The following is a 24,431-nucleotide window of genomic DNA, read 5'->3' on the forward strand; positions in this document are numbered from 1 at the left end:
GTTCCCTCTTCAACGCCCCGCTCTTCACGCTAAAGTTTTTTACTGTTTTAAAAAGTAGAGTTGAGAGAAAGAGTTAAAGTTTGATAGCGTAGAGTGGGGGTTGAGGAGGGAACAGCCCCTTTCATATACGAGTAATTTATGTTCGTTTTAAGTTTTAATGTCGCTCCTTACTTTAAGCTAAAAATACTTTTTTTTTATTTAATTCCTAAATAAGACCAAATTCAGTATATTTACAACTCGTGCTCAAAATTTATTTTTAAAAACTGAAAAAGTAAAACCAAAGGTCCCATAAAAAAAGAAAGGAGAATGTTGAAAAGTTATAGCTACTATAGTTCTTCGTGTTCTTCGAAAGTATATTCTTCTTCCTCTGTCAAGCTTGATCGTGGTACCTTTCCAGTTTCACACACGTTTGCAACGTTTTCACAAAGTTCAACAGCGGGCTCGCTAGAATTTCTTGCGAATATTTGTATTATATCCTCTTCGTAGTCTTCTAAAATACGTTCACACTGAAAGAGATAAAGTTCTTATTATTTATTATTACTATTTATTATTCTTATTATGACTGGAGGTCAATCTTTGAAAAATTAGCAAAATGAATGAACTTTTGGAGGGTTATGTGAGTTCAGGGCGCTAATAAAGGTTAGAAAATTAATGTTAAGAAGACAGAGTCGCTAAGGCTAGGAATAAGTGATGATGAAAGGGTGACGTTGGGTAACGAAAAGATCGATCAAGTGGACCTGTTTCACTTGGCTTGTTAGTATTGTTAGTAAAAACGGTGGGTCCAATGAAGATGTTAAACGTAGAATAGCCAGGGTAAAGTGTGTTTTTCTACAGTTGACAAATGTTTGGAAGTAGAAGAAGATGATTCTACGAACCAAGATTATATTATTGGAAGCTATAGAGATGGCAGTGGTCAAATATGGTTCTTAAACAAGGGCGCAACGAAAAAAGAAGGAAGATTTGCTAGATGTTTTCCAGAGAAATTTCCTACTGGTTATTTTGGGTAACCGACTAACTAACCGTACTTCACACAGCAGGTTGTAAGAAAAGTGTGGTCCAACCCCACTTTCTAGGGCTAAAATGAGAGAAAGGTAGAGGTGGCTATGACACGTTCTGCGGATGAAGGAAGACATATTGCCAAAGATTGTCCTTTTCGGCCAACCGTCTAGTCTAGACAGAAAGCAGGTCGTCCTTGGTTGGGATTAAATAAAAAAAACTAGTTTTTTTAACTGAAAGTAAGGAGCGACATCAAAACTTAAAACGAACAGAAATTACTCCGTATATGAAATGGGTTGTCCCCTCCGCAGTCCCACGCTCTTTACGCTAAAGTTTGACTCTTTGCCACAATTCTACTTTTTAAAACAATTAAAAACTTTAGCGTAAAGAGCGTGGGACTGCGGAGGGGACAACCCATTTCATATACGGAGTAATTTCTGTTCGTTTTAAGTTTTGATGTCGCTCCTTACTTTCAGTTAAAAAAACTAGTTTTTTTTATTTAATTTCTGAACGTTTTTGAATTAATGCATGTTTGATTTTGGCTCTCCGCACATACATTATTGAAATGAAATTAGTATATTAATTTTTTTTTTTGGCTAAATGGCTTTCTCTTAGTTTTGATCAGACGATTTTGAGAAATAAGGGGTGGGGAAGGAGGCCTAGCTGCCCTCCAATTTTTCGGTTACTTAAAAAGGCTACTAGAACTTTTAATATTCAACGAACGTTTTTATTAGTAAAAAATATACGTAACTTAAGAATTAACTTACGTAACAAACTTTTATATTCTTATATTTTTATTATGTGTACGAGGGGGTTTGTACCCTCGTTAATACCTCGCTCTTTACACTAAATCGTAAGTTTTGTCCCAATCCTTTAACAATGACCCCTGAATCAAAAAGGCCGTAGAATAAATAGTTGAAATCACTAAAAATATTTTAGCATAAAGAGCGAGGTATTTATCTCCTCCTAAATACCTCGCTCTTTATGCTGAAGTATTTTTAGAACCCCTCATATGCGTAATAATCTCCGTTCGTTTTAAATTTCAATGCTATTCCTTACTTTCATTTGAAAAAACGTTTTCATGTTTATTTTTTCATTGTTTTTTTTATAGTAATGCTAGAAAATCCTGCGCCCTTTTTATTGAATTTTTCTTCCCCCATGACATATTCCTCAAAGGAAAGATCCTCCCACAAAGCCCTCTCCCATAAACCCCACCCCCCAAACCAAAAAATCCCCATGAAAACGTCTGTACACTTCCCAATAACCATTACTATATGTAAACACTGGTCAAAGTTTGTAACTTGCAGCCCCTCCCTCAGGGATTGTGGGGAAGTAAGTCATTCCCAAAGACATAGTTATTATGGTTTTCGACTATGCTGAACAAAATGGCTATCTTAAAATTTTAATCTGTTGACTTTTGGAAAAAAATGAGCATGGGAGGGGCCCTATTTGCCCTCCAATTTTTTTGGTCACTTAAAAAGAGCACTAGAACTTTTCATTTCCGTTAGAATGAGCCCTCTCGCGACATTCTAGGACCACTTGGTCGATAAGATGACCCCTGGGAAAAAAAAAACAAACAAATAAACACGCACCCGTGATTTGTCTTCTGGCAAAAAATACAAAATTCCACATTTTTTAGATAGGAGCTTGAAATTTTTGCTATAGAGTTCTCTGATATACCGAATGCGATAGTGTGATTTTCGTTAATATTCTATGACTTTTAGGGGATGTTTCCTCCTTTTTTCCAAAATAGGGCAAATTTTCTCAGGCTCGTAACTTTTGCTGACAAAGACTAAATTAATTGAAACTTGTATATTTAGAATCAGCGTAAAAATTCGATTCTTTTGATGTATCTTTTAGCATCAAAATTCCGTTTTTTAGAGTTTCGTTTACTATTGAGCCGGGTCGCCCCTTACTACAGTTCCTTACCACGAACTGTTTGAAAAGAAAATAATTCGGTATTTCGGGGCTTCTGACATTATTACTCCTTTGCGGAAGTTAGGCTCAAAATTGAAAAAGGATTATATTTTTTCTCTGGGCCCCTTCCACTTCTTAGTTCGTTTATTTTCCCGTTAGTTTTCACCTGTTTTAGCTTTATAGTTGTGTTATCTCTTAGCAGTTCTTTCGTTAGTTGAGTTATGGTTGTGGTATATATGTTTTATCGATAGTATAGTTGTGTTATTTTCAAATTATACTCCATAATAGAGAGGCTCCGAACACCCAGCATTGTATATTAAGCTCTTAATTTGACGTTTTTTTTCTAACGTGACCAGATTCGTCCTGCGTCCTTTTCATTGAATTTTTTTCTCCCATGGCATATTTCTCCAAGGAAAGATCCTTCCACATAGCCCCCTCCCTCAACCCTACCCCCAAAACCAAAAAATCTCCCTGAAAACGTCTGTACACTTCCCAATAACCATTATTATATGTAAACACTGGTTGAAGTTTGTAACTTGCAACCCCTCCCCCAGGGACTGTGGGGGAGTAAGTCATCCCCAAAAACATAGTTATTATGATTTTCGACTATGCTAAACAAAATGGCTATCTCAAAATTTTGATCTGTTGACTTTGGGAAAAAAATGAGCGTGGGAGGGGGCCTAGATGCCCTCCAATTTTTTTGGTCACTTAAAAAGGGCACTAGAACTTTTCATTTCCGTTAGAATGAGTCCTCTTGCGACATTCTAGGACCACTTTGTCGATACGATGACCCCTGGGAAAAAAAAAAAAAAAAAAAAAAAAAAAAAACAAACAAATAAACACGCACCCGTGATTTGACTTCTGGCAAAAAATGCAAAATTCCACATTTTTGTAGATAGGAGCTTGAAACTTCTACAGTAGGGTTCTCTGATACGCTGAATCTGATAGTGTCATTTTCGTTAAAATCCTACGACTTTTATGGGGTGTTTCCCCCTATTTTCCTAAATAAGGCAAATTTTCTCAGGCTCGTAACTTTTGATGGCTAAGACTAAACTTGACGAAACTTATATATTTAAAATCAGCATTAAAATGCGATTCTTTTGATGTAGCTATTGATATCAAAATTCAATTTTTTAGAGTTTTGGTTACTATTGAGCCGGATCGCTCCTTACTACAGTTCGTTACCACGAACTGTTTGATAGGTGGATGTCGGGAAGCGGCAAGATTTAAGGGAAGCGGCAACTTCCTGGGAAGCTCTGTAGAAAGAGAAGCTTTGGATAGATTGGGATGGAGGAGGAGCGTGCGTAGCTGTGTCGGCCTCAGGGGCTTAGTGCTGCGATGAGCTTTTAGAAGTAGTAGTGGTAGTTTCTTTCAAAAATTCCATCTCCAGGATTCCCTCAAACACAGTCTGCCCTTGTCCCAGGTCATTCTTGCTTTGCTAACAAATCGAGCATAAAACTTGCCCAAAGATAACTTGGTGAAGCAACAGCCCACGATAAACACTTAACCGGTTTAGGTTCAAGGTTCAAATCGTAAAATCTATTTGTCCGTCTATTATTACCCAGCGTACGAATATAATACTTCTTTCCCTATCATTATTTACCAAGTACTGGGATGAGCAAGGGCCCTACCAAGATTGGTAAATATAGGTATCACATCTAAGACCTCGCCTAAACTCCCTTCCCTAACCTGGACGGATTAAGAAATAACAAAAAGCGAGCTTAGAAAGTACAATTCACTTTTATTCACCATATTTTCACACAGACCAAAAACTTGAATTTGAATTCAAAAGTAAAATGCTAGGAAAACATGTATATACTGGAGAAAAGAACATGCGTATGATAATTAGGGCTAGAGCCCAACACCCCTACCCAAAACAAATAACCGTCACAACGCCCCACTGGTCAGAGTCTCCAAGGATGAAAAGAAAACACAAAAAAAAACACCAAATTTAAAATCTCACATAACACCTTCTATTTTTCCATCTCTGGCCAATGTCCGTACCGCAACTACAAAACAGCTTGGATACAGAGTATACTGCCATCCAACATGTTTACAATACAGAACTGCTGGGGTAATGGGATTATAACCGTTGCAACCAGGTTAGGAACTTTGGAGAAGGGAATCTTCATTAGTGACAATTACCATGATAGTATAGCATTGAAATCGATGGCATTGCCCGGAGGGGAAAATCGTGTATCCTAGAACCCGGCAACAAGATGAAAAAAATGAAACAAACTGGATGGTTTCTGGGTCATCACTTATTATAGATTTGTAACAGGATTAAATGAGAAAACTTTTCGTTCTCTCGAACTTATATTTGAGAGAAACAAAGAATAGGGCTCAGGAACATGAGATGATACCAGACGTCGCAAAGGACTGGCTCCTTGACTCTCTCAACCTCCCTCGGTGGAAACAAATACAAATCTGAATTAAAACAGAACTTGCTTCTTGGCATAGTTTAAAATTACTCCTGGCAAAAGAAAACAAAATGTCGCAAAAATGATTGGGTTACCAATCTTCGGAAAAAACAAGTTCATTCCGGGTCCCACCCCAAGGGATGGCCGAACAAGGAACACGTGCCGATACAAACTGAGAATAAAAATCGGAAGAAAAGATCTGATAATAGGACAAAAGAGAAAAAAGATTTAGAAATTTAAAAAAAAGATTTAGAGGGAATAGGTGCTAAGTGGTGATGAGAAAGAGTATCTCCCAGGGATAATAGTTTGGAAAGACTAGGCCTTGGTAAGGTAATCACGACTGGACAAACAAATGTTGACTGAAGGAACTGATCATCATTTCTGACCTTCCGAAGGGTCCCTCTCCCTATAAATCGGAACCAGCTGCCAAAAATAATTGACAAGAGAGACCTCTAATCTATTTCCAGGCTCTCCCAATCCAACCACATCTTCAATAAAACAAGACCCTTCCAAAATCCGTTGTAATCCTTCCATTTCCACTCCACGATTATCTCTTTTTGTCACTAAGAGAATGGAAGTCTGCTCCTCCCCCTTAAGCTCTTTTATCCTCTCACAGTTTGGAGCAAACAAACACAATTTACCAGAATTTCTAAAATTAATAGACTGAATTTCTGAATTATATCTCTTTTTTCTCTTCTACTTTTTTTTGAATTTTCCAGTCAAGCAAAACAAACCATCATATAATTGGAATTAGACTCTAGAGTCTGCCATTTCAAACTAAATTCTTAAATTGCGGTTTTGTTTCGCAGCTTTTTCTCTTCTTCAGTTCTTTTATTTTTACAGAAGCAATAAATGAGCCATCATTTTATGGCAATTGACTTCCCACATTAGATTTTTTATATAGGAGTCTATTTTCTCGAACTTTCGAGGAAATGCACACACTCTAGATTTCTGTTTTTCAACCTTGTCTGGCACGTTAAGTGCCTCATCTTTGTGCCGTTTTTACCGGTGCGTCATTTTTAGAAATAAGGTTTGAAATTTACCATTCCTGAGAGATGACATGGAAAACAGCGAATTTCAGATGTATTTCTATTGTGAATTAAATTATTAAGTTTGTCTTTTTCTAGAGAAGATGGCCAGGCCATTTTTGTCTTTCCAACTCTCCTACACTAAGCTTGCAGCTATTGTATTCTTGTCTGTAATTAACTTCCTCATAGCTGACTATGACGACCGCTACAAGTTCGTGGACGACCTGTCATTTATCCTGAAATATTTAGTACAAAACGGAGGTGTGACGCCACAATTCAGTTCAATTTTTTTCAGTGTTTTCACAAAAGAGTGCGCGGAGCTATATCTTGAGATTAATCTGAACAAGTCGAAGATAGTGCGCTTTACCCCAAAAGTGATGTTATGGAGCCAAATGTTCCATTCCTTCTAACAAACAGTGTCAAGATCCTTGGAGTTACTTTCTCCAATGACTTCAGCTTTGCCGCACATACTGAAAACGTGGTTAAAAGTGCAAACGCTAGTCTACAGACTTTAAACGGTATGCGTAGGTTCAGTGCGAACACAGAGAGCATACAGAGAGTATACAGAGATGTATACATAGCGTATGTCCACCCCCATTCTGGAATATGCGTGCCCCGTTTGGGTGCCCTCAGCACTTAGAACAATGTATCTTTGTCAGGAGCTTGAATCGGTTCAGAAGCGAGCAGTATCGATCACCTTAGGCCGTCGTGACATCCCCTACGAAAAGGCTCTGGAAGTGCTAGGACTGCCGTCGCTCCAAAACCGATACGAAACTCTGATAATGAGTTTTAGAAAGTTCTTGCTTTCTAAATCTCAGCACCGTGACATTCTACTGATCAACCTCTACCATCAAGAACGAGAAAGCAAGATAAGTTAGTTCCCGTTAAAGGAAGAACAAACCGATATAGCAATTCTTTCGTCCCAGTTTTCGTCAAAATGTACAATAGAGTTAATATTTATAGTTTGATTTATATTTACAAGTGTAGTTTGATTTTGAATATGTTGCAAAGAAACACAAATCAGCGATAGCTGTCAAGTTTTTGCTATTAAACCTGTCTACTACTACCACTACTACGGAATGCCACACCATCTCTCGCTGTCACTGAAGTATCATATGATTTCTCCCTTAGACCCGGGTGGCCCGGCCACTTCCATTTGTCTAACTCTCCTACAGAGTGCAACGCCCACCGCCATTATTGTAGATGTTACACATGTTTCATCTTTAGAATATATGGACAGATGCGTCTTAATATGTCAAAATTAACCTGAAATACATGGTATTGATACATAATTTAATTCCACTTCATCACCTATGTAAGCATTAAATCACCCATTAGCATTAACCTGTTATTTTCAAAAGAATTACCTTTCTCACCTAATTCTTTTTCTAACAGACTCCATGTATCTTCATTCCCGTACCAGCTGCTCTTTGGAAGGATATAAATAAAACCTATTGCAATAACAACACCATTTAAACAGTCTAATCCAAATAAAATTATCCGAATTACTCTTCAATCTTAAAGAACCCCCTGAAAAAGCCTCTTTTATCAACACTAAAAGACCACCATAAACGATTATTCATTGCTGATTCTTAACATACGCTGTCCACTTTAAAGACCCTTACTTTTGGTACTTCACTGTTAACTTTCTTATGTCAAATGTTAGTTCACTCTCTACAGATCTTAGCTTAATTTTATAGCCTGTATGTTCCATGATATAAATTATCAGTTGCGGGTATGGTATTTTTTAATCCGTAATGACTAGGCGGGAACATCAATCTGTAATAATCTTCATTCTAAGGCCTCAAGGAATCCCCGTGCTAACAAAGTTATAGGTGTCTGCTTTACTGTGGGTGTGAAGATTTGATGGCCTATAGTCACCGATATTCCAACTTGTAAATGACTCTTCAAGTACGCGTTCGTTCTTTTTTGGCGAACATGTCTAGCAGTGGGACTATAATTATCCATTCGACTGATTTCACAGATTTTTTCAGGCTTACCTCTCCCTCCCGTTTCGGCCGAATTTATAACGTTTCGGCTGAATTCATAACCTTTTCTACTGTCATTCTCTTTCTCCTGGTTCTCGATACTAACGTTCTCGATCGCGGCACTTGCAACTGTAATCCCGGAGTTAATAGAAGGCGTAGTAGGGCAATTGTTTCCAATTTCTCTTTTTTACTGTCACGGTCGTAGACAAATGCTTTATCTTCGATACTGAGCCTATTGCCTTAGATACGGGTGGTTCGACCTTTTCCTATGGCTTGAGACAGCATATATTTTAAATCATTTCTAGCCTTTCGTTGGAACGCAGTATAGTCCAGAGGAACACCAACCCTGTTTTGTTTCAGAATAAATCCTTCCTTTAAAACTACATGTCTGATTTTCAAATTCGCTCCACTGAATTATTACAGGCCCGGATCTCAGATAGAAAACATCTTTCGGGTCTCTTGGACATAGCTGGAGGTTTGGGAGGAAACAGTTCAGAAATCGATCGTCTCAACTTACAAACTTGAGAAGGGCATTTTACACTGAAGGAGATTGTAGATCACAAGGTTATGCCATATAGATGCAACCACAAGAACATGGGATTTTATTCACACCACTACCCAATATGGGACAAATTTTTTCCTTCTCGTAGTTGAAAAAGCTCTGTTCTCTGTTCAGACCTTTAAATGTGACATATCGGTTGTGCTTTTTTAATTCTTATTAGTTTACCACTCGATTTTGGAATGTAGGGTAAAACAGTGAAATTTTTCATCGCCCATCATCGAGATGCTTCCAGTTAATATGTTGACTTATCTTTTTTTGCCTGTCTAAACCTTCTTTCTACAATAGATTCCCGCAAATTAATGGGATATCGATTCCAAAATAAAATTAGCATGACATATTTTAGATCTGGGACTTTGTGAACTTTAGAGCAATATTTATAGCCACACCTCTTTTTACACAAGGAGGGTAGTTGGGAGAAAAAAAAATTACAAATAATCATTATTACACGTAGGCTTTCTACAGATCGAAAACTCAAAGCGGAGAAGCTTTTTGAGAATTAAAACGTCGAGAAAAGGTAGCTTATGATTATTTTCTAATTATTAGGGTGAACTGATTATTAGAATAAACGTATTAAGATGTGCCAAAAAGGTCTTAAGTGACGTTTCTCTGTGCTCCCAATTAAAAATAGCGTCATCCATAATCCAAACCCCGAAATGGTGCTTCACAGGAAAAGATTTCAAAACAGAATTTTCAATAAACTCCCTTTAAAAAGTGGACAAAAAAGTTGAAAGGCTTGCACCAATTGGCAGGCCAATGGTTTGGACTAAAAACTGAATCTTATAACGAAAATATAAGGAAAAATTATTGCAAATACGGACGAGGCGCATAATGATTTCAAAATCTAACGATTTGTAGACCACTGGCCAATATTATCTTGTAGCTTTCTTTGAAGAGCAACTTCGCATTTCCTAATATTACAGGAGATAGCATCGAATTTGGCCAAAACCGTTTCTTTTTTATATTGATATCTTTCAATTTTTCAAAAAGGTAAACTGAATTCTGAATATGTGAAGATTGTCGAGACACAAGGGGACTAAGAAAAATGTGGGCAACCGTATTCCCAATATTTGCGACACGCCAATCTCCTCTATTAAAATGTACGCATGTAAAGGGAAGCAATAGCAAAACTTTACGCCCGTGCCTTTGGGGCTGATTGGAATATAATTCCATCACCTGGTAGCACACTTTTTGAAACCTTTGATTGATTTGAGAAAAATAGCTACTGCAAAATTTTGGCTTGAAGCCATGAGAAGTTACGGGGATGTTCAGGAGGTAAAAAAGACACGCGTATAGGCGGATTTCCAGCTATTAGCTTTACATACCTAAAAAGGGCACCAGGACTTATAATTTTCTATTGATTGAGCCTTGTCTCTACTTTCTACAGCCGCCCCTTTTATTCAGTGTAGCCAGAGTTAAGGCAGACTCTAATAATAATACATAGGAGACACGTCATGCTTTAGTTAGCCAATACTGCGTTGACTCTAATAGCAAACTAAATTTCTAAGTAGTTATTCCAATTCGATATTTTCGACCCTGAATTTGCATATATTTTAACTGTTACTTCTTTGTCTAGTTGAAGAAAGGCCAAACACCAGTAGAAATCTGGCGATCAATACCGGTAAAAAAATATCTTAATTTTACGACTGGGCAAATAAAGGCCAAACATATGTAGAAATCTGACGTTCAAGACCAGTATAAAAATCTTAATATTAATGCTTTTACGATATCCTATCGCCTAATACATTTTTCATATGATTTTTGGATAAACATACCAGTAAAATCGAGAGCTAAAGTACACGTGTTATGCATATTTGTTTCCTTACTCTCCATGTCTAAACAAGCACTTGTAAAGACTTGTAAAGAATCAGTAATAATTTCTTAATTTGTCAAAAAAGAACGACAACAAACCCTGTATGATTCTTGGCGAATTTTCTTTTTTTTTAATTAAAGGCTGGAATTGTAAACTTATTTTTAATTCTTTGTCTAGTTAAAAGAATTCGATTTTCGTAGACATTTTGGTAAAAAAAAAAGAAACAGGGAGAAAAATTACAAAAAAAGCAACAAAATCAAATTTCATGCAAAACAGTTTTCCTTGGGTGACAATTTGAGGTCTGAAAAGGAGATTTTTGACATTTCGTGTCATGATACATTTTAAATAAAAAGCAACTACTGATGCTACAGTCTTAAAAAAAATATTTAAAAGATCAACAGATTATTCGATATCAATACAGATTTCGATAGGTTTAATATTACTTATGAAAGGTGAACTTTTGATAAGTAACATACTCTAAAGGTGGTCCAAGGCAAGGTCGTGTCCAGGGAATGGGGTTGCCCCCCTCCCTAAAAGAACATTTGCCCGTCTCGTAAAAACGGGACAATGGCGCATATAAATATATTTTTCAGACGTTTTTTTAAACTTTTTTTGTAACCCCTTCCCCCGAACAAAGATTCTGGCAACAGCCCTAGTCAAAGTTTTGTTTTACCCTTTTTCACAGGTTTTAGAAATCCGTGGTGGAAACACTATTCAGAGGCCATTGAATATTTTAAGACGGTCTCCATCTTCTTTCGGATTAGACTACAAGATTTTGCTGAAATATTATTTACAATAAGTAAGTTCTGGGATTAAACTGGCCAGTGTTAATGAGCAAACGAAAAGGAAACAAAAAACAAAAAGCTTTTGAACTATAAAACAAAAAATTTTGCAAGGCTCTTTGCTAAGCCATCTTCATCGCAAGAAGGTTAAAAAAAAAAAACAATAAATACAAGAACAGTTAGAATAAGAAAAATAATCTGAATAAATAGAGAAACAAGAGCTAAATGCTCATATGGTAGTTCTGACGAGGCCGGAAGAGCCAAGAGCTCATATGGCATGAGCTCTAGCAAAATTCTTACCATCAATGATTGATTTAAAAGGAAAATGAGAGGCTTAACGCCGGTCGGGATTTAAAAGAAGAGCTCTGAGACACGAGGTCCTTCTAAATATCAAAATTCATTAAAATCCGATCACCCACTCGTAAGTTAAAAATACCACATTTTTTCTAATTTTTTCTCTCCCTTCAGCCCCCAAGATGGTCGAATCGGGGAAAAAGACTTTATCGAGTCAATTTGTGCAGGTCTCTGACACACCTACCAATTTTCATCGTCCTAGCACGTCAAGAAGCAGCAAACTCGCGAAAGCACTGGACCCCCCATAACTCCCCCAAAGAGAGCGGATCCAGTGTGGTTAGGTCAATCACGTATCTAAGACATTTGCTTATTCTACCCACCAAGTTTCATCCCGATCTCTCCACTCTAAGCGTTTTTCAAGATTTCCGGTTTCCGCCAACAACTCCCTCCAATGTCACCAGATCTGGTTGGGATTTAAAATAAGAGCTCTGCAACATGATTTCATTCTAAATATCAAATTTTATTAAGATCCGGTCACCCGGTCTTAAGTTAAAAATACCTCAGTTTTTCTCTAATTTTTCCAAATTAACACCCACTCCCCCCAACTCCTCTAAAGAGAGAGGATCCGTTCCAATTATTTAAATCACGTATCTAGAACTTGTGCTTATTATTCCCGTCAAGTTTCATCCCGATCTCTCCGCTCTAAGCGTTTCCCAAGATTTCCGGTTTCCAAGATTTCTGTTACCCCCTCCAATCCCTATGTCCCCGCATCCAATTCGAACTGAAAATGGAGAATCTGAGACATAAAATCTTTCTATATATCAAGTTTCAGTAAGATCCGATCACCCGTTCGTAAGATAAAGATACCTCAATTTTCAAGTTTTCCAAGATTTCCAGTTTTCCCCTCCAACCCCCCTCCAATATCACAGGATCTGTTCAGGATCTAGAAAAAGAGCTCTGAAGCACAAAATCCTTCTAAATATCCAATTTTATTAAGATCTGATCGCCCGTTCGTAAGTTACAAATACATCATTTTTTCTAATTTTTCCGAGTAACACCCCTCCCAGCTCCCCCAGAGAGAGCGGATCCAGTCCGTTTATGTCAGCCACGTATCTTACACTTCTGCTTATTCTTCCCACCAAGTTTCATCCTGATCTCTCCACTCTAAGCCTTTCCCAAGATTTCTGGATCCCCCGCCCCAACTCCTCCCAATGACACTGGATCCGGCCGAAATTTAAAATAAGGGATTTGAGTTACGAGGTCCTTCTAAATATGAAATTTCATTAAGATCCGATCACTCCTTCGTAATTTAAAAATACCTCATTTTTCTAATTTTTCAGAATCAACCCTCCCCCTGAACTCCCCCAAAGAGAGCAGATCCGTTGCGGTTATGTCATTCACGTATCTACAACTTGTGCTTATTTTTCCCACCAAATTTTATCCCGATTCCTCCACTCTAAGCGTTTTCCAAGATTTTAGGTTTACCCTTCCAACTCTCCCAATGTCACCGGATCCGGTCGGGATTTAAAATAAGAGCTCTGAGACACGATATCCTTCTAAATATCAGATTTCATTAAGATCCGAACACCCGTTCGTAAGTTAAAAATACCCCATTTTTTCTAATTTTTCCGGATTAACCGTCCCTATTTATAATTTAATCTGGTCTGGTCCTGCCAGATTTCATCGTCCTAGCTTATCTGGAAGTGCCTAAACTAGCAAAATCGGGACAGACAGACTGACAGACCGACAGAATTTGCGATCGCTATATGTCATTTGGTTAATACCAAGTGCCGTAACAAAAAAGAAGTTGAGAAGCAACAAAAAATTAAAAAACTAACTTGAAATTTAAAAATTCAGCAAATATAAAACAAAAATTAAAAGACGAAAAAAAAAGCAAAAAAGCAAAAACCAAAAAGGTGACTGTATTTAACAAGAACAAGAGAAAAATTTTCTTCCGGGTTTTTTGACGTAATTAATCTACTTTTTGAGTTTTGTTAAAATAAACGCGGACTCAAGAGAGACATACTTTGAAAATAGTCGAAACAACAGTGACACTTTAATAGTCACCTTTTATTTAATTCATCTAGAATAAATAAGAAGTAATTGCTAAGCTTTTCCCAATTATGGCAAATTAGGCCATTTGAATTACTGGTAAGCGCTATACGATTATGGCTATCCTAACATCAGTAAAAATATGACTAAAAATGTATGTTTTAAATGAAAGCTGGACGCCATTTCAGGTGACATTCATGACTCCCTTTTTAAGACAAAATTGGCAGCGTTCAACCGATTGAAATAACCTATCATTAGCCCTTAACCAATGATTTATGTAGGATAACAGCCACGGAAGACCATTTCCCAACAGAGGTACAGTGCCAAAGCTGTCTCTTGAGTACTTTAGAATTGTATCCTCTAGCCTCCTTCGGAAGCTCGTATGTACTACCTTTTCAGTATTCAGATGTACAATGAAGTTCAAAATATTTACAGATCACTCTGATTAGTTACGGGAGAAAATATAACAGGGCAAGTAATTGAAATATGATTTTTGGGTAGCCCATATCTATTTGGGATAGTCTCACCGATGGTATTTACCCCACCAAAATTATCAATTAGCCCCTTCCAATTTAAGCTCAATCCGTATATTCAGCCAGAAGACGGAGGTAGGTAAAGGAATAGCATCACTTCATACATTTTTGAATTGCAAAGGAGCACATAATTAAATTATATGAAAAAAGATCAGCCCCTTTCTTTTAATTTTAGGGATAGCAAATATAATAAATTCAGTGATTAAATACAGTTTTCGAATGTTTCAGCGAGTATTGGGATTTCTTACATGAAACTTAAGCCTAGAATTTTCTTCTGGGTCTGGTAAGAGGTCATAGTTACTCATGTCAGGATGCATTTGTCCACTTTTGGTAGTGATTCGTATCAATGCCTTCCTTCCGTTTCTTTTATGTGTTCCTTGAGCGTAGTCTTCAAAATTTGAACATACTACATCCATTAATTCACTTAAGAACGATTCTGATCGAGCATACGGTATCTGAAATAAAGGACGGCATTATGCACGACTTGGAAGAAAAAAAAAGTGAAAACAAACAAAAGCAGGTAACTGCGGTTTAAGATCTGATGAAACCCCGTTAATTCAAAAATTTAATAACAAACGTTGGCTCAAACTAAGTTACAATAAGGCAATGAAAAAAAAAACTAAAACGTCTCGACTTGTAACTAATGCCTAATTTTGCAGTTTTATGCTTTATTCTAACAATCAATCAAACTTTGACCATAATTGACGCTAGACAAAGGAGGGACTTGGTGGTTTCTGACCCCTCCATCCAGGAATTGAATAACAAATGCGAATTATTTGTGACAAGCCTCTTACAAAAATCCAACATACAATTAGAAGTTTCCCGGTAATTTTCAAATTTCTTTTTTTTTATGAAAACACCTGGTATTTAAAGCCTCAACGCTCTATAATGTAGCATATATTTCATTTTCCCTCGAAAAGGTAGCAGATACTTCGTTTTCAAATTCAGTTTGCTTATCAACTAAAAAGATGATCATTCATATTTACACCTTAACAAAAAACTGAGTCTAGGAAAGTACGGTATAAATGTGTTATTCTAATTTCTGTATCTGGCCCCAATCTACCTGATGTACCCACTGAAGCCACAACAGGCACAGGGAAGAACGTTCTAAAGAATATGTCACGAAAAATTAACTTCCTTCAAAACAAGTAAAATCAAAATCTTTTCAACTGAAAGTAAGGAGCAACATTAAAACGATTTGAAATTATTACGCATATGAAGGGGGTTGCCTCCTCCTCAACGCTTTACTCTTTACGCTAATTTTTTTTAGTACTTTAAAAAAGAACTTAAGTAATTGGGGCACGATTCAAAATTTAGCGCAAAGAGGGAGGTTTTGAGAAGGGGAAACCCCCTTCATATAAGTAATAATTTCTGTTCGTTTTAAGTTTTAATGTTGCTCCTTACTTTCAGTTGGAAAAACTTGTCTTTTTATTTACTTTCTAATCGTTTTTTAAGCAATGCTAGGAAATCTGGCCCCACCTTCACGGAGAAATCTCCCTCCCCACGTAAATATCCTCTAGAAAATTCAATCCCGATAAAAACTTAAACCGGAAAATTACTCTTAACAACACCACGCGTAAGATTGAGACGGAAAAGAGAAAGCAACACACAAAAAAAGAATTTTGTATAAGAATTTTGGGAAATTCCCTTAGTGTATAATTTCCCCTGACAAATTCACTGTATGGACACTCCCCTCCTCATGGAAAATTCCCCCATAGAAAAACACCCAGCAGAAAATTCCACCCCCCACCCAAAAATGTATGCATACTTCCCAATAACAAATACTATGCGTCAACAATGGGCAAATTTTATAAATTAAAGACATTTCCCCTGGGGCTGTGGGGAGCATGTTATACCCAAGGCATAGTTAAAGGGCCTTTCAACTATAATGGGCAAAACAACTATTTCAAAATTATGATCAGACTGTTTTGAGAAAAAGTGGCGGGGGAGGGGGCCTAGTTGCCCTCCAATTGTATTGGTCACTTAAAAATGGCACTAGAACTTTTAATTTCCGTTCGAATGAGCCCTCTCACGATGTTCTACGAACACTGGGCCGATATGATCACCCCTGAAAAAAAAAAAAAAACAAATACACACGCATCCGTGATCTTTCTTCTGGCAAAAAAAATACAAAATTCCATATTTTTGCAGATAAGAGCTTGAAACCTCTACAGTAGGGTTTTCTGATACGGTGAATCTGACAGTATAATTTTCATTAAGATTATATGACTTTTAGGGAACTGTTTGATGTGAATGTAGCGCAAATGCTCGGCCAATACTGAATGTTTTATATTCCATGTTTCATATATATATACGTCTTTGGGTTTCTTAGCATCTTCTGTTCTACAGGTATTATTTATCCCAATGATTTTCCAACTATTTTCTACTGTGTATAAGGAGCCACACAGGTTGGGGGGGGGGCAAAAATATGGTGTGGAGCTAAAGAGGGACTTGAAAGCATAATAAGCGAGGTTTGAGGCACCTATAGCTCCAGTAAACATACGACCATAGCCTGCAAATTCTTGTTTGAAATAGGATCAAAACGAGACAAAATAATTTAAATAGAAACGAATTATCGAAGTTTCTACGTATAAGCAGGGAACTATTTCCAGAATACTAGGCAATCATGTGGAATTTATATATGCATTTCAAAGTGTTGACTGATGTCCTCTGTCCAAAGTTTAAAGTATGTTATTTTTCTCTAGTCTTGTGGTTTAACATTTCAACATGCTTCCCATTGAAACATATATAATTTTTAGACTCAAAAATTCGTTGGAAAGTTTAGATTATTGATTAAGAAAAATTCTAAAGTAATATCGTAGTCCTGGTTGGGTGAAAGGACAGACCTAAAACTAATCATTCTAATAATATAAGTACCTTATTCTATTATTATTTTATAGTACCTTATATAAGTACTATTCTATACAAATTACAGCTGTAGGCTTGTCGTAAAATCGCGTGTTTCACAGGAATAATAAAACTTAATATGATTCGTTTTTGTATCACAGAATCACTAAACAATAGTATCACTAAACAGTAGCCTTACAAAATTTAATTTTCCTTACATATTATTTCTCCATCTCCTTATAGGGGGAAAAATTAATCTTGTCAGTTTTTCTTTTCTTTCTTCTGCTCGAAAATTCTCAAAAATATATTGTTATTTTTTTTAACATAGTTTTGTAGGATGCCAATATGCAGCCCAAGGCGTTGTTCCGAGATGCCTTTTGAGATCTCACACTTGCTGTTTTTATAAGACGACTTTCATATTAAGAAGGCACACCCTTCAATAATTTTCAATCAACCTATCCTTTCTTACACCAAGGCTATCAGCTTTCATTAATGGCTTTCTATTTTTAAATAGGAGTTTTTGTATCTTCTATTTCTTTGCTGCGAAAATTAAGCTATATCACCAGCTAAAGAAAGTCTGAATAGGATCATATTGACAACAAGTTTTGCTCTAGTAATTAGATCATATAAAAAGTTAACAATTAGAAAAATGAGGAGATAGACGCTAAAGTGAAAAAAAAGAGATAATAAGTTAAGCCAAATATCATCACTAATATGTAAAAAAAAAAAATAAAAAAAATAAAAGAACAAAGATTTCGCAGTCCAAGTGAAAATTGAAGATAGTTTAGTCTAATTCTAATTAGCTTTTACAAAGCTAGCTAGATTTAATGTAAAAGTACTTGTTTTTGTAATAAAAATAAAAATCGTTCTTGAATTATCTACCCACCAAATCGACAAAACCTACGCTTAGGCATCTAAGATTCCCATTATTCCTTTTTCTTCTCTCTTCTCACCAACAATTTGTTCTGGCGTGATATTACATTAAAAAAAAAAAGTTTTTTTTTTTTTAACTGCAAGTAAGGAGCGACATTAAAACAAAATGAACAGAAACTATTCCGTATATGAAAGGGGTTGGCCCTCCTCAGCGCCCGCTCTTTACGTCAAATTTAGACTCTTTGTCACACCTCAACTTTTTATAACAATTAAAAAACTTTAGCGTAAAGAGCGAGGCGTTGAGGAGGGGACAACCCCTTCCATATAAGGGATAATTTCTGTTAGTTTTAAGTTTTAATGTTGCTCCTTACTTGCAGTTAAAATTTTTTTTTTTATTTAATTTCTGAACGTTTTTGAATTACTGCAGGTTTTGATTTTGGCTCACTGCACATGAATAAATAAAACGAAATTTGCATAATATTATTTTTTTTGCCAAATGGCTTTCTCATAGTTTTGATCGGACGATTTTGATAAAAAAAGGGGACGGGGGAGGAGGCCTAGTTGCCATCCAATTTTTGGTTACTTAAAAGTGCAACTAGATTTTTTTATTTTTTTTTTTACCAACGTTTTTGTTAGTAATAGGCATACGCACCTTACGAATTAACTTACGTAGCTAACTTCTATATTTGTGTATTTTTATTACGTATATGAGGGGGTTCTCCCCCTCGTCAATACCTCGCTCTTTACATTAAAGCTCGAATTTTGTCCTAAATCATTAAGAATGACCCCTGAGTCATAAAGACCGTAGAATAAATAGTTGAAATAACTAAAAATACTTAAGCATAAAGAGCAAGGTATTGCGAAAGAGACGAACCCCCTTATATACATAATATTTTATGTTCGTTTTAAGTTTTAATGCTGCTCATTACTTCCACTTTTCAATAAACATTTTTTAAAATAAATAAATATTTTTTATTTATTTTCTCATTGTTTTTTTAATAATGGTAGAAAATCCTGCGCCCCCTTCACGGAAATTCTCTTCCCTGATGAAAAATTCCTCCATGAAAAGATCCTCCCAAGTAACCCCCTCCGCCCGACCCACCCCCCGCCCAACGTGAAAAAATCCCCCAGAAAACGTCAGTACACTTCATAATAACCATTACTATATGTAAACAATGGTCAAAGTTTGTAACTTGCAGCCCCTCCCCCGGGGACTGTGGGGGATTAAGTCGTCCACAAAGACATAGTTATTAGGAGTTTGACTAAGTTGAACAGAATGGCTATCTCAAAATTTTGATTCAGTGACTTTTGGGGAAAATGTGATGGTCACTTAAAAAGGGCACTAGAACCTTTAATTTTCATTAGAATAATCCCTCTCACGACGTTCTAGGACCCATGGGTCGATACGATTACCCCTAGGAAAAAACAAACAAAAGACAAACAAACAAAAACACGCATCCGTGGTCTGTCTTCTGGCAAAAAAAATCCACATTTTTGTAGATAGGAGCTTGAAACTTCTGCTTTAGGGTTCTCCGATACACTGAATTTGATGGTGTGATTTTTGTTAAGATTCTATGATTTTTAGGGGGCGTTTCGCCCTGTTTTCTAAAATAAGGCAAATTTTCTCAGGCTCGTAACTTTCGATGGGTAAGACTAAACTAGATGAAACTTATATATTTAAAATCAGCATTAAACGGCGATTCTTTTGATGTAACGATTGGTATCTAAATTCCGTTTTTTATGAGTTTCGGTTACTGTTGAGCCGGGTCGCTCCTTACTACAGTTCGTTACCACAAACTATTTGACTGTTGATTAGCTAATATGCACATGTGGCGAACAACAGGTTTATATCACTAATTGTTGGGAGAGATAACCAACGAATGACAACGTCATTCCTTGCATTTTTTTTTTTTTTTTTTTTTGACGGCTTAACCCAAGGTCAGTACACCAATACTTTTTTGTGATGATTATTGTTCTATTTGACTCGAAGCAAAAAATCGCAATATTTTACAAAAACAAATATTTTTAAGTTCACACCAAGATATTTTGCAGCACTTGGAGACCATAACAAAAAATTAAAATTCCTAAAATGAGTATCTACTTAAATGAGGGTCTAAAATCGTGGTTAGTAGAGCACGAATATTTTATTCGTTAATAAAATATTTTATAATTTATCATTTGTTTGAAAAAAATGTGATTGGAGCAATGAATTAAGAACACCAGATAATAATTTAGCCTCTTGTAATAGGTTTTGTTTTTAATCTTCCTATTTCTTTCAACAATAGCAGAAAAATATTTGCCTTATAGAATTTGCAGACCCACAGATTCTTGACCAACATTCTGTTCTCGCATTCGACAAAGAGTCAACAACAGCGATTCTTAGATTCTCGAGAAAACGCCTATTCAAGTTCACAGTTTTAGTTTGATGTACTGATTCCTTGAAAACAATAGATCGTAATAAAAGAAAGGAGCTAACAAAATGAATATAAAACAGCATAATTTTTCACTTGAATATTGAGGTGCCCAAGGATATATTGAAAGATGATCCAAACTTCTATCTGATGTACTTTTTTATGTTGTGAATAAGGACTACAAACTAATTTCACTCAAATTTTATCGAATATTCAAAGGATATAGTCAAATTAGACGATACTGTAATGATTATACTATTCTTTACTTTAGACTTAAAAGATTCAGTGGTGTCAAATCCCAGCTGCATTTCTACTTTAGTTGAAAAAGAATTCCTAGATAAGCCTAAGCTTGATACCTTATCGGACCAATTATCTGATGAAAATATACCAAATTGCAGCTGTCGTTTTAGTAAATGACGTGAAAAGACGCTGTATTATAATTATTTGCTTATGATGTTTTCTCAAATAATAATTTTTGTCAAAATTGACAGTATACTTTAAAGTGGTGGATCAAACAACACCGGTTCAATCTTCAATTGAAGGCATTTGGCAAATACTTTTTTTTTGTAACCCGAAATCGAATTTCAAAAGGGCTGAAAAATAAAAACCCAAAATCTGTTTTACTTTTTGAGAACACACTCCTCTTTATTCTGCATAAGCGAAAGTTTCGTTATCAGCCTAACTTGCTAGAAATTTTCCTCTCTGTCAAATGTTACACAAATCAAATACCTGTGTTCAAATATGTTCGTAAGAAGCTATATTTTTATTTGTATATTAAATCAAGAACCCTATAGTGCATTCAAACGTCTCAGATAATCAAAAAGATTTACTTTATATCAAAAACTTTTACTTTATAGAATAACAGTGCTAATACTAATTTAAAAAATGGAAAGAATAATTTTATAACAACAATGATACTAGGGTTTATTCAGGAACATTAGTCTCACCTGTTTTCTGTATGCACAATTACTCTCTTAACATATATCTGGCCTCGCCTAGTTAAAGTACCATTCCCACAGCAAAATATAAATAAAAAATCCTTTTATTTCGTGTGGTTTGTTTTTCACAAGAAATACGGCCTAACACAAATACTGCTGCCAAAAAACTGCAAACTTCCAAACTGTGATTCAGCACAAGCGGGCGACTTACAGCTCACAGACTGTGGTAAGCACAGTAAGTTTATACTAGAACAAATTTAAACCCTCAGGAAGCAATAAAAAAAACTATGGTTCGGGTTTAAAGCACAGAAAAAGAAACATTTGGACATTTATATTTTTGGGTAATTGGAAGGATAAAATGACAAGTCGTTACACTTACAGAAGTAGGTGCAGGATTTCCTTCGGCATCTAAACGGTAGCTTCGAACTTGTATTAATTTCTTAGGATCCACTTTGGATACCTCATCCTCTAATTCATTTACTATGCTCTGGCACACTAAAAAACAAAATAAAAATAGTACGAAGCACATATGAGAGAAGGTTCCTAACTTTCTCGGTTCAACGTACCCTTTTACTAATAAGGTGAAGATCACTGATGCTTTTCAGAATAAAATTTGTATGCGTACTGAAATGAATAACTAAGAAGCAATTACACTTAAGATACAGTCAACACGTTAAAATATGTACAACCACATGAGCCTCCTTATATGTTTCTATCGACTGGGTCCACGATACCCAGGTTATGAGCCCCAACTTAAATAACAACGGAAATCACACATCCTTTCCATCACAGTGAATTGCAAAAAAAGAGAAAAGAAAAATGTCAGCTATTTATCAAATAGCTGTTCTCATCAAAACGTGAAAGTACAAAAAGGTAAAATCAACTTACGAAAAACAGAGAAAATTAAAAATAAAACGAACATTAAAAGAGTCCAAACATCATTACTTTAAGCAAGTTCAGCTAAGACTAACAAAAAAGGCAATCCATAAAAATAAAATCATATCAAAAGCAAGTATTTAATTCTAATCTCGCTTTTTTGGTAGCCAGTCTTGTATGTCTTTTAGATACAGCCTTGCCGAGATTCGGATATTGGTTTTGTTTTATAATATGTTAAATCATTTTTTTTTATCAAAATTTGGGTATAATGCATTAAGTGTGCATTTGAACGTGGCAACGAACTATGAGTAAGGAGCGATTCATGCTAATTGTAGCTGACACTTTACAAAAAGAATCTAACAACAATATATACATCAAAAGAATCAGTTTTTTACGACGATTTCAAGCATTATATTCGGTATGTTTGAAGTTAAGTACTAAAAGTTGCGAGCCTGATGTGGTTTGCCGGATTCTCAAAAGGGGTGAAGTTGATTCAGTTGAGGCTTGATGAAATTTTGTACAGTGGTGTATAATACATGGTGAAATGTGTGGTATGAGTGCTAAGGGGGCAAAAGCTCCCCTCTTAGTGTGAAGAGACAATAGTTGATTTCGGATAATTATATGCCCCTTCGAAAAGCAAACACACTAAATAAGTTTTTTTTTCTCGAAGTATTGACATGCAAAACTAAACTTTGAATTAAAGAGTGGGCGGTAGCCTTCCTTCCATTTAGGATAAACCCACGTATGGTTTAAAAACAAACAAAATAAAATATAAGAAACAAGTTTCGGCAAATAAACGTAATGAGCGACATTAAAGCTTGAGACAAACAGAAATTATTACACGTATGAGGGGAAGCTGTCCCTTGATTTTAGGCAAACGCGGAATCATGGTATTAGTATCTATCGAGAGCATACAGCATCAAACGCATCCCAGCTAGTTCTTTTCCTAATTGGTAGGAAGGAACTATTTCTAAACTACTCAATACTTTAACAGAGTTAAACTCAGCGATTCCCAATACATCAAAAAAGGCAACTTTGAACTTAAATAAACACACACTCCAGAATTACTTCATAATTAATTCGCCAAACTTCCTAATTTGATAATTGATTGTGGTAGAATCCAAAAGGATTTTTGAATTCCCTTCTTTGCATCTGTAGACATTTCAATAGTTCTAAAGAACTGCACACTTATTTATTTCAATTTAACGGTTTAATATTTCACCGAAGCTGTTTAGCTTCCACGTTTTAACCAAGTTTATTTTTTTTTCCTTTCCTTTACCGTTCTTCTTCCTGCTCATAGGTTTTTTATTTAGAAAAAAAGTCATTGATTCCTTTGGACTATTTCAAATAAATTGTCGATTTGGTCGTCACGTGAATAATACAAAAACGGAGTCTTTTGCATAATTTGAATTCGTGTTAGGTTGTTCTAAGCAAAAAAAAAGCTCAGCTTCTTTTGTTTGTCATGTAAGTCAGTATTAGTCAGGTAAAAATACGGTTTTGAACCAGGTTTTGAGCAACAGATATGTTTTCGGCACCAAAATGCTCAGAAAAATTCGCTCAATAACATATCCAAGATTGGTCATGCAAAAATACTCTTTTTTTTCAGGGAAAAGAGAGGGAAATCTCGAATTTTAATTTTCTGTAATATTTTTTCAATTAAAAGGTTGTTTCCTAGAAATTTGATTCAGAGGAGACGGAGAAAGACATCAAAATTAGAAAATTCTTTCGCTTAGTACCACATTTCCATTCTAGCGTTCAAAGTAAGGGTTATTTTTAAATAAATTAAATTTTCAGTCTATATTTCGTTTCCTCAAGTCCATCTAGCAAAGTTTACTCACCGATTTCATGTGTGTTAGGTTTTCTAAGCAACGATACAAGACTGATCATAGAGAATTTAATCATAAGAAACATCTTTGTTTTCAGACTGGATTAAAAATAGTGCCCTAAAAATGGAGCAGAGTCAGGTTTAAACATCAATTGCATCGTTTTTTTTCGACTCCGAGACCGGCTTAATCTCGTTTTATATTTACATGTTTAGCAGGTAAACAAAATGGCACGTAGTCTAGTTGTATGACTATTGCATCTTGGACCTTTGGCCAGATCA

General features: G+C 35.8%; 1 protein-coding gene across 2 annotated transcripts in view; it reads right to left on the reverse strand.

Moving 5' to 3' along the window:
- Positions 1-237: 237 nt before the first annotated feature.
- Positions 238-24,431, reverse strand: part of LOC136031153 (protein seele-like) — a 66,154-nt gene continuing 41,960 nt past the window's right edge. For both annotated transcript variants that reach the window (XM_065710481.1, XM_065710482.1), the window contains exons 4-6: positions 21,831-21,946; positions 14,631-14,837; positions 238-506 (exon numbers count right to left, since the gene is read on the reverse strand). In XM_065710481.1, coding sequence (XP_065566553.1) covers positions 327-506; positions 14,631-14,837; positions 21,831-21,946 — 503 coding nt within the window. In that variant the 3' untranslated portion in view covers positions 238-326. The remainder of the gene's footprint in view (positions 507-14,630; positions 14,838-21,830; positions 21,947-24,431) is intronic.

The sequence above is a fragment of the Artemia franciscana genome, chromosome 9 (genome assembly GCF_032884065.1).
Source record: "Artemia franciscana chromosome 9, ASM3288406v1, whole genome shotgun sequence".
In the NCBI taxonomy this organism is placed as follows: domain Eukaryota; kingdom Metazoa; phylum Arthropoda; class Branchiopoda; order Anostraca; family Artemiidae; genus Artemia; species Artemia franciscana.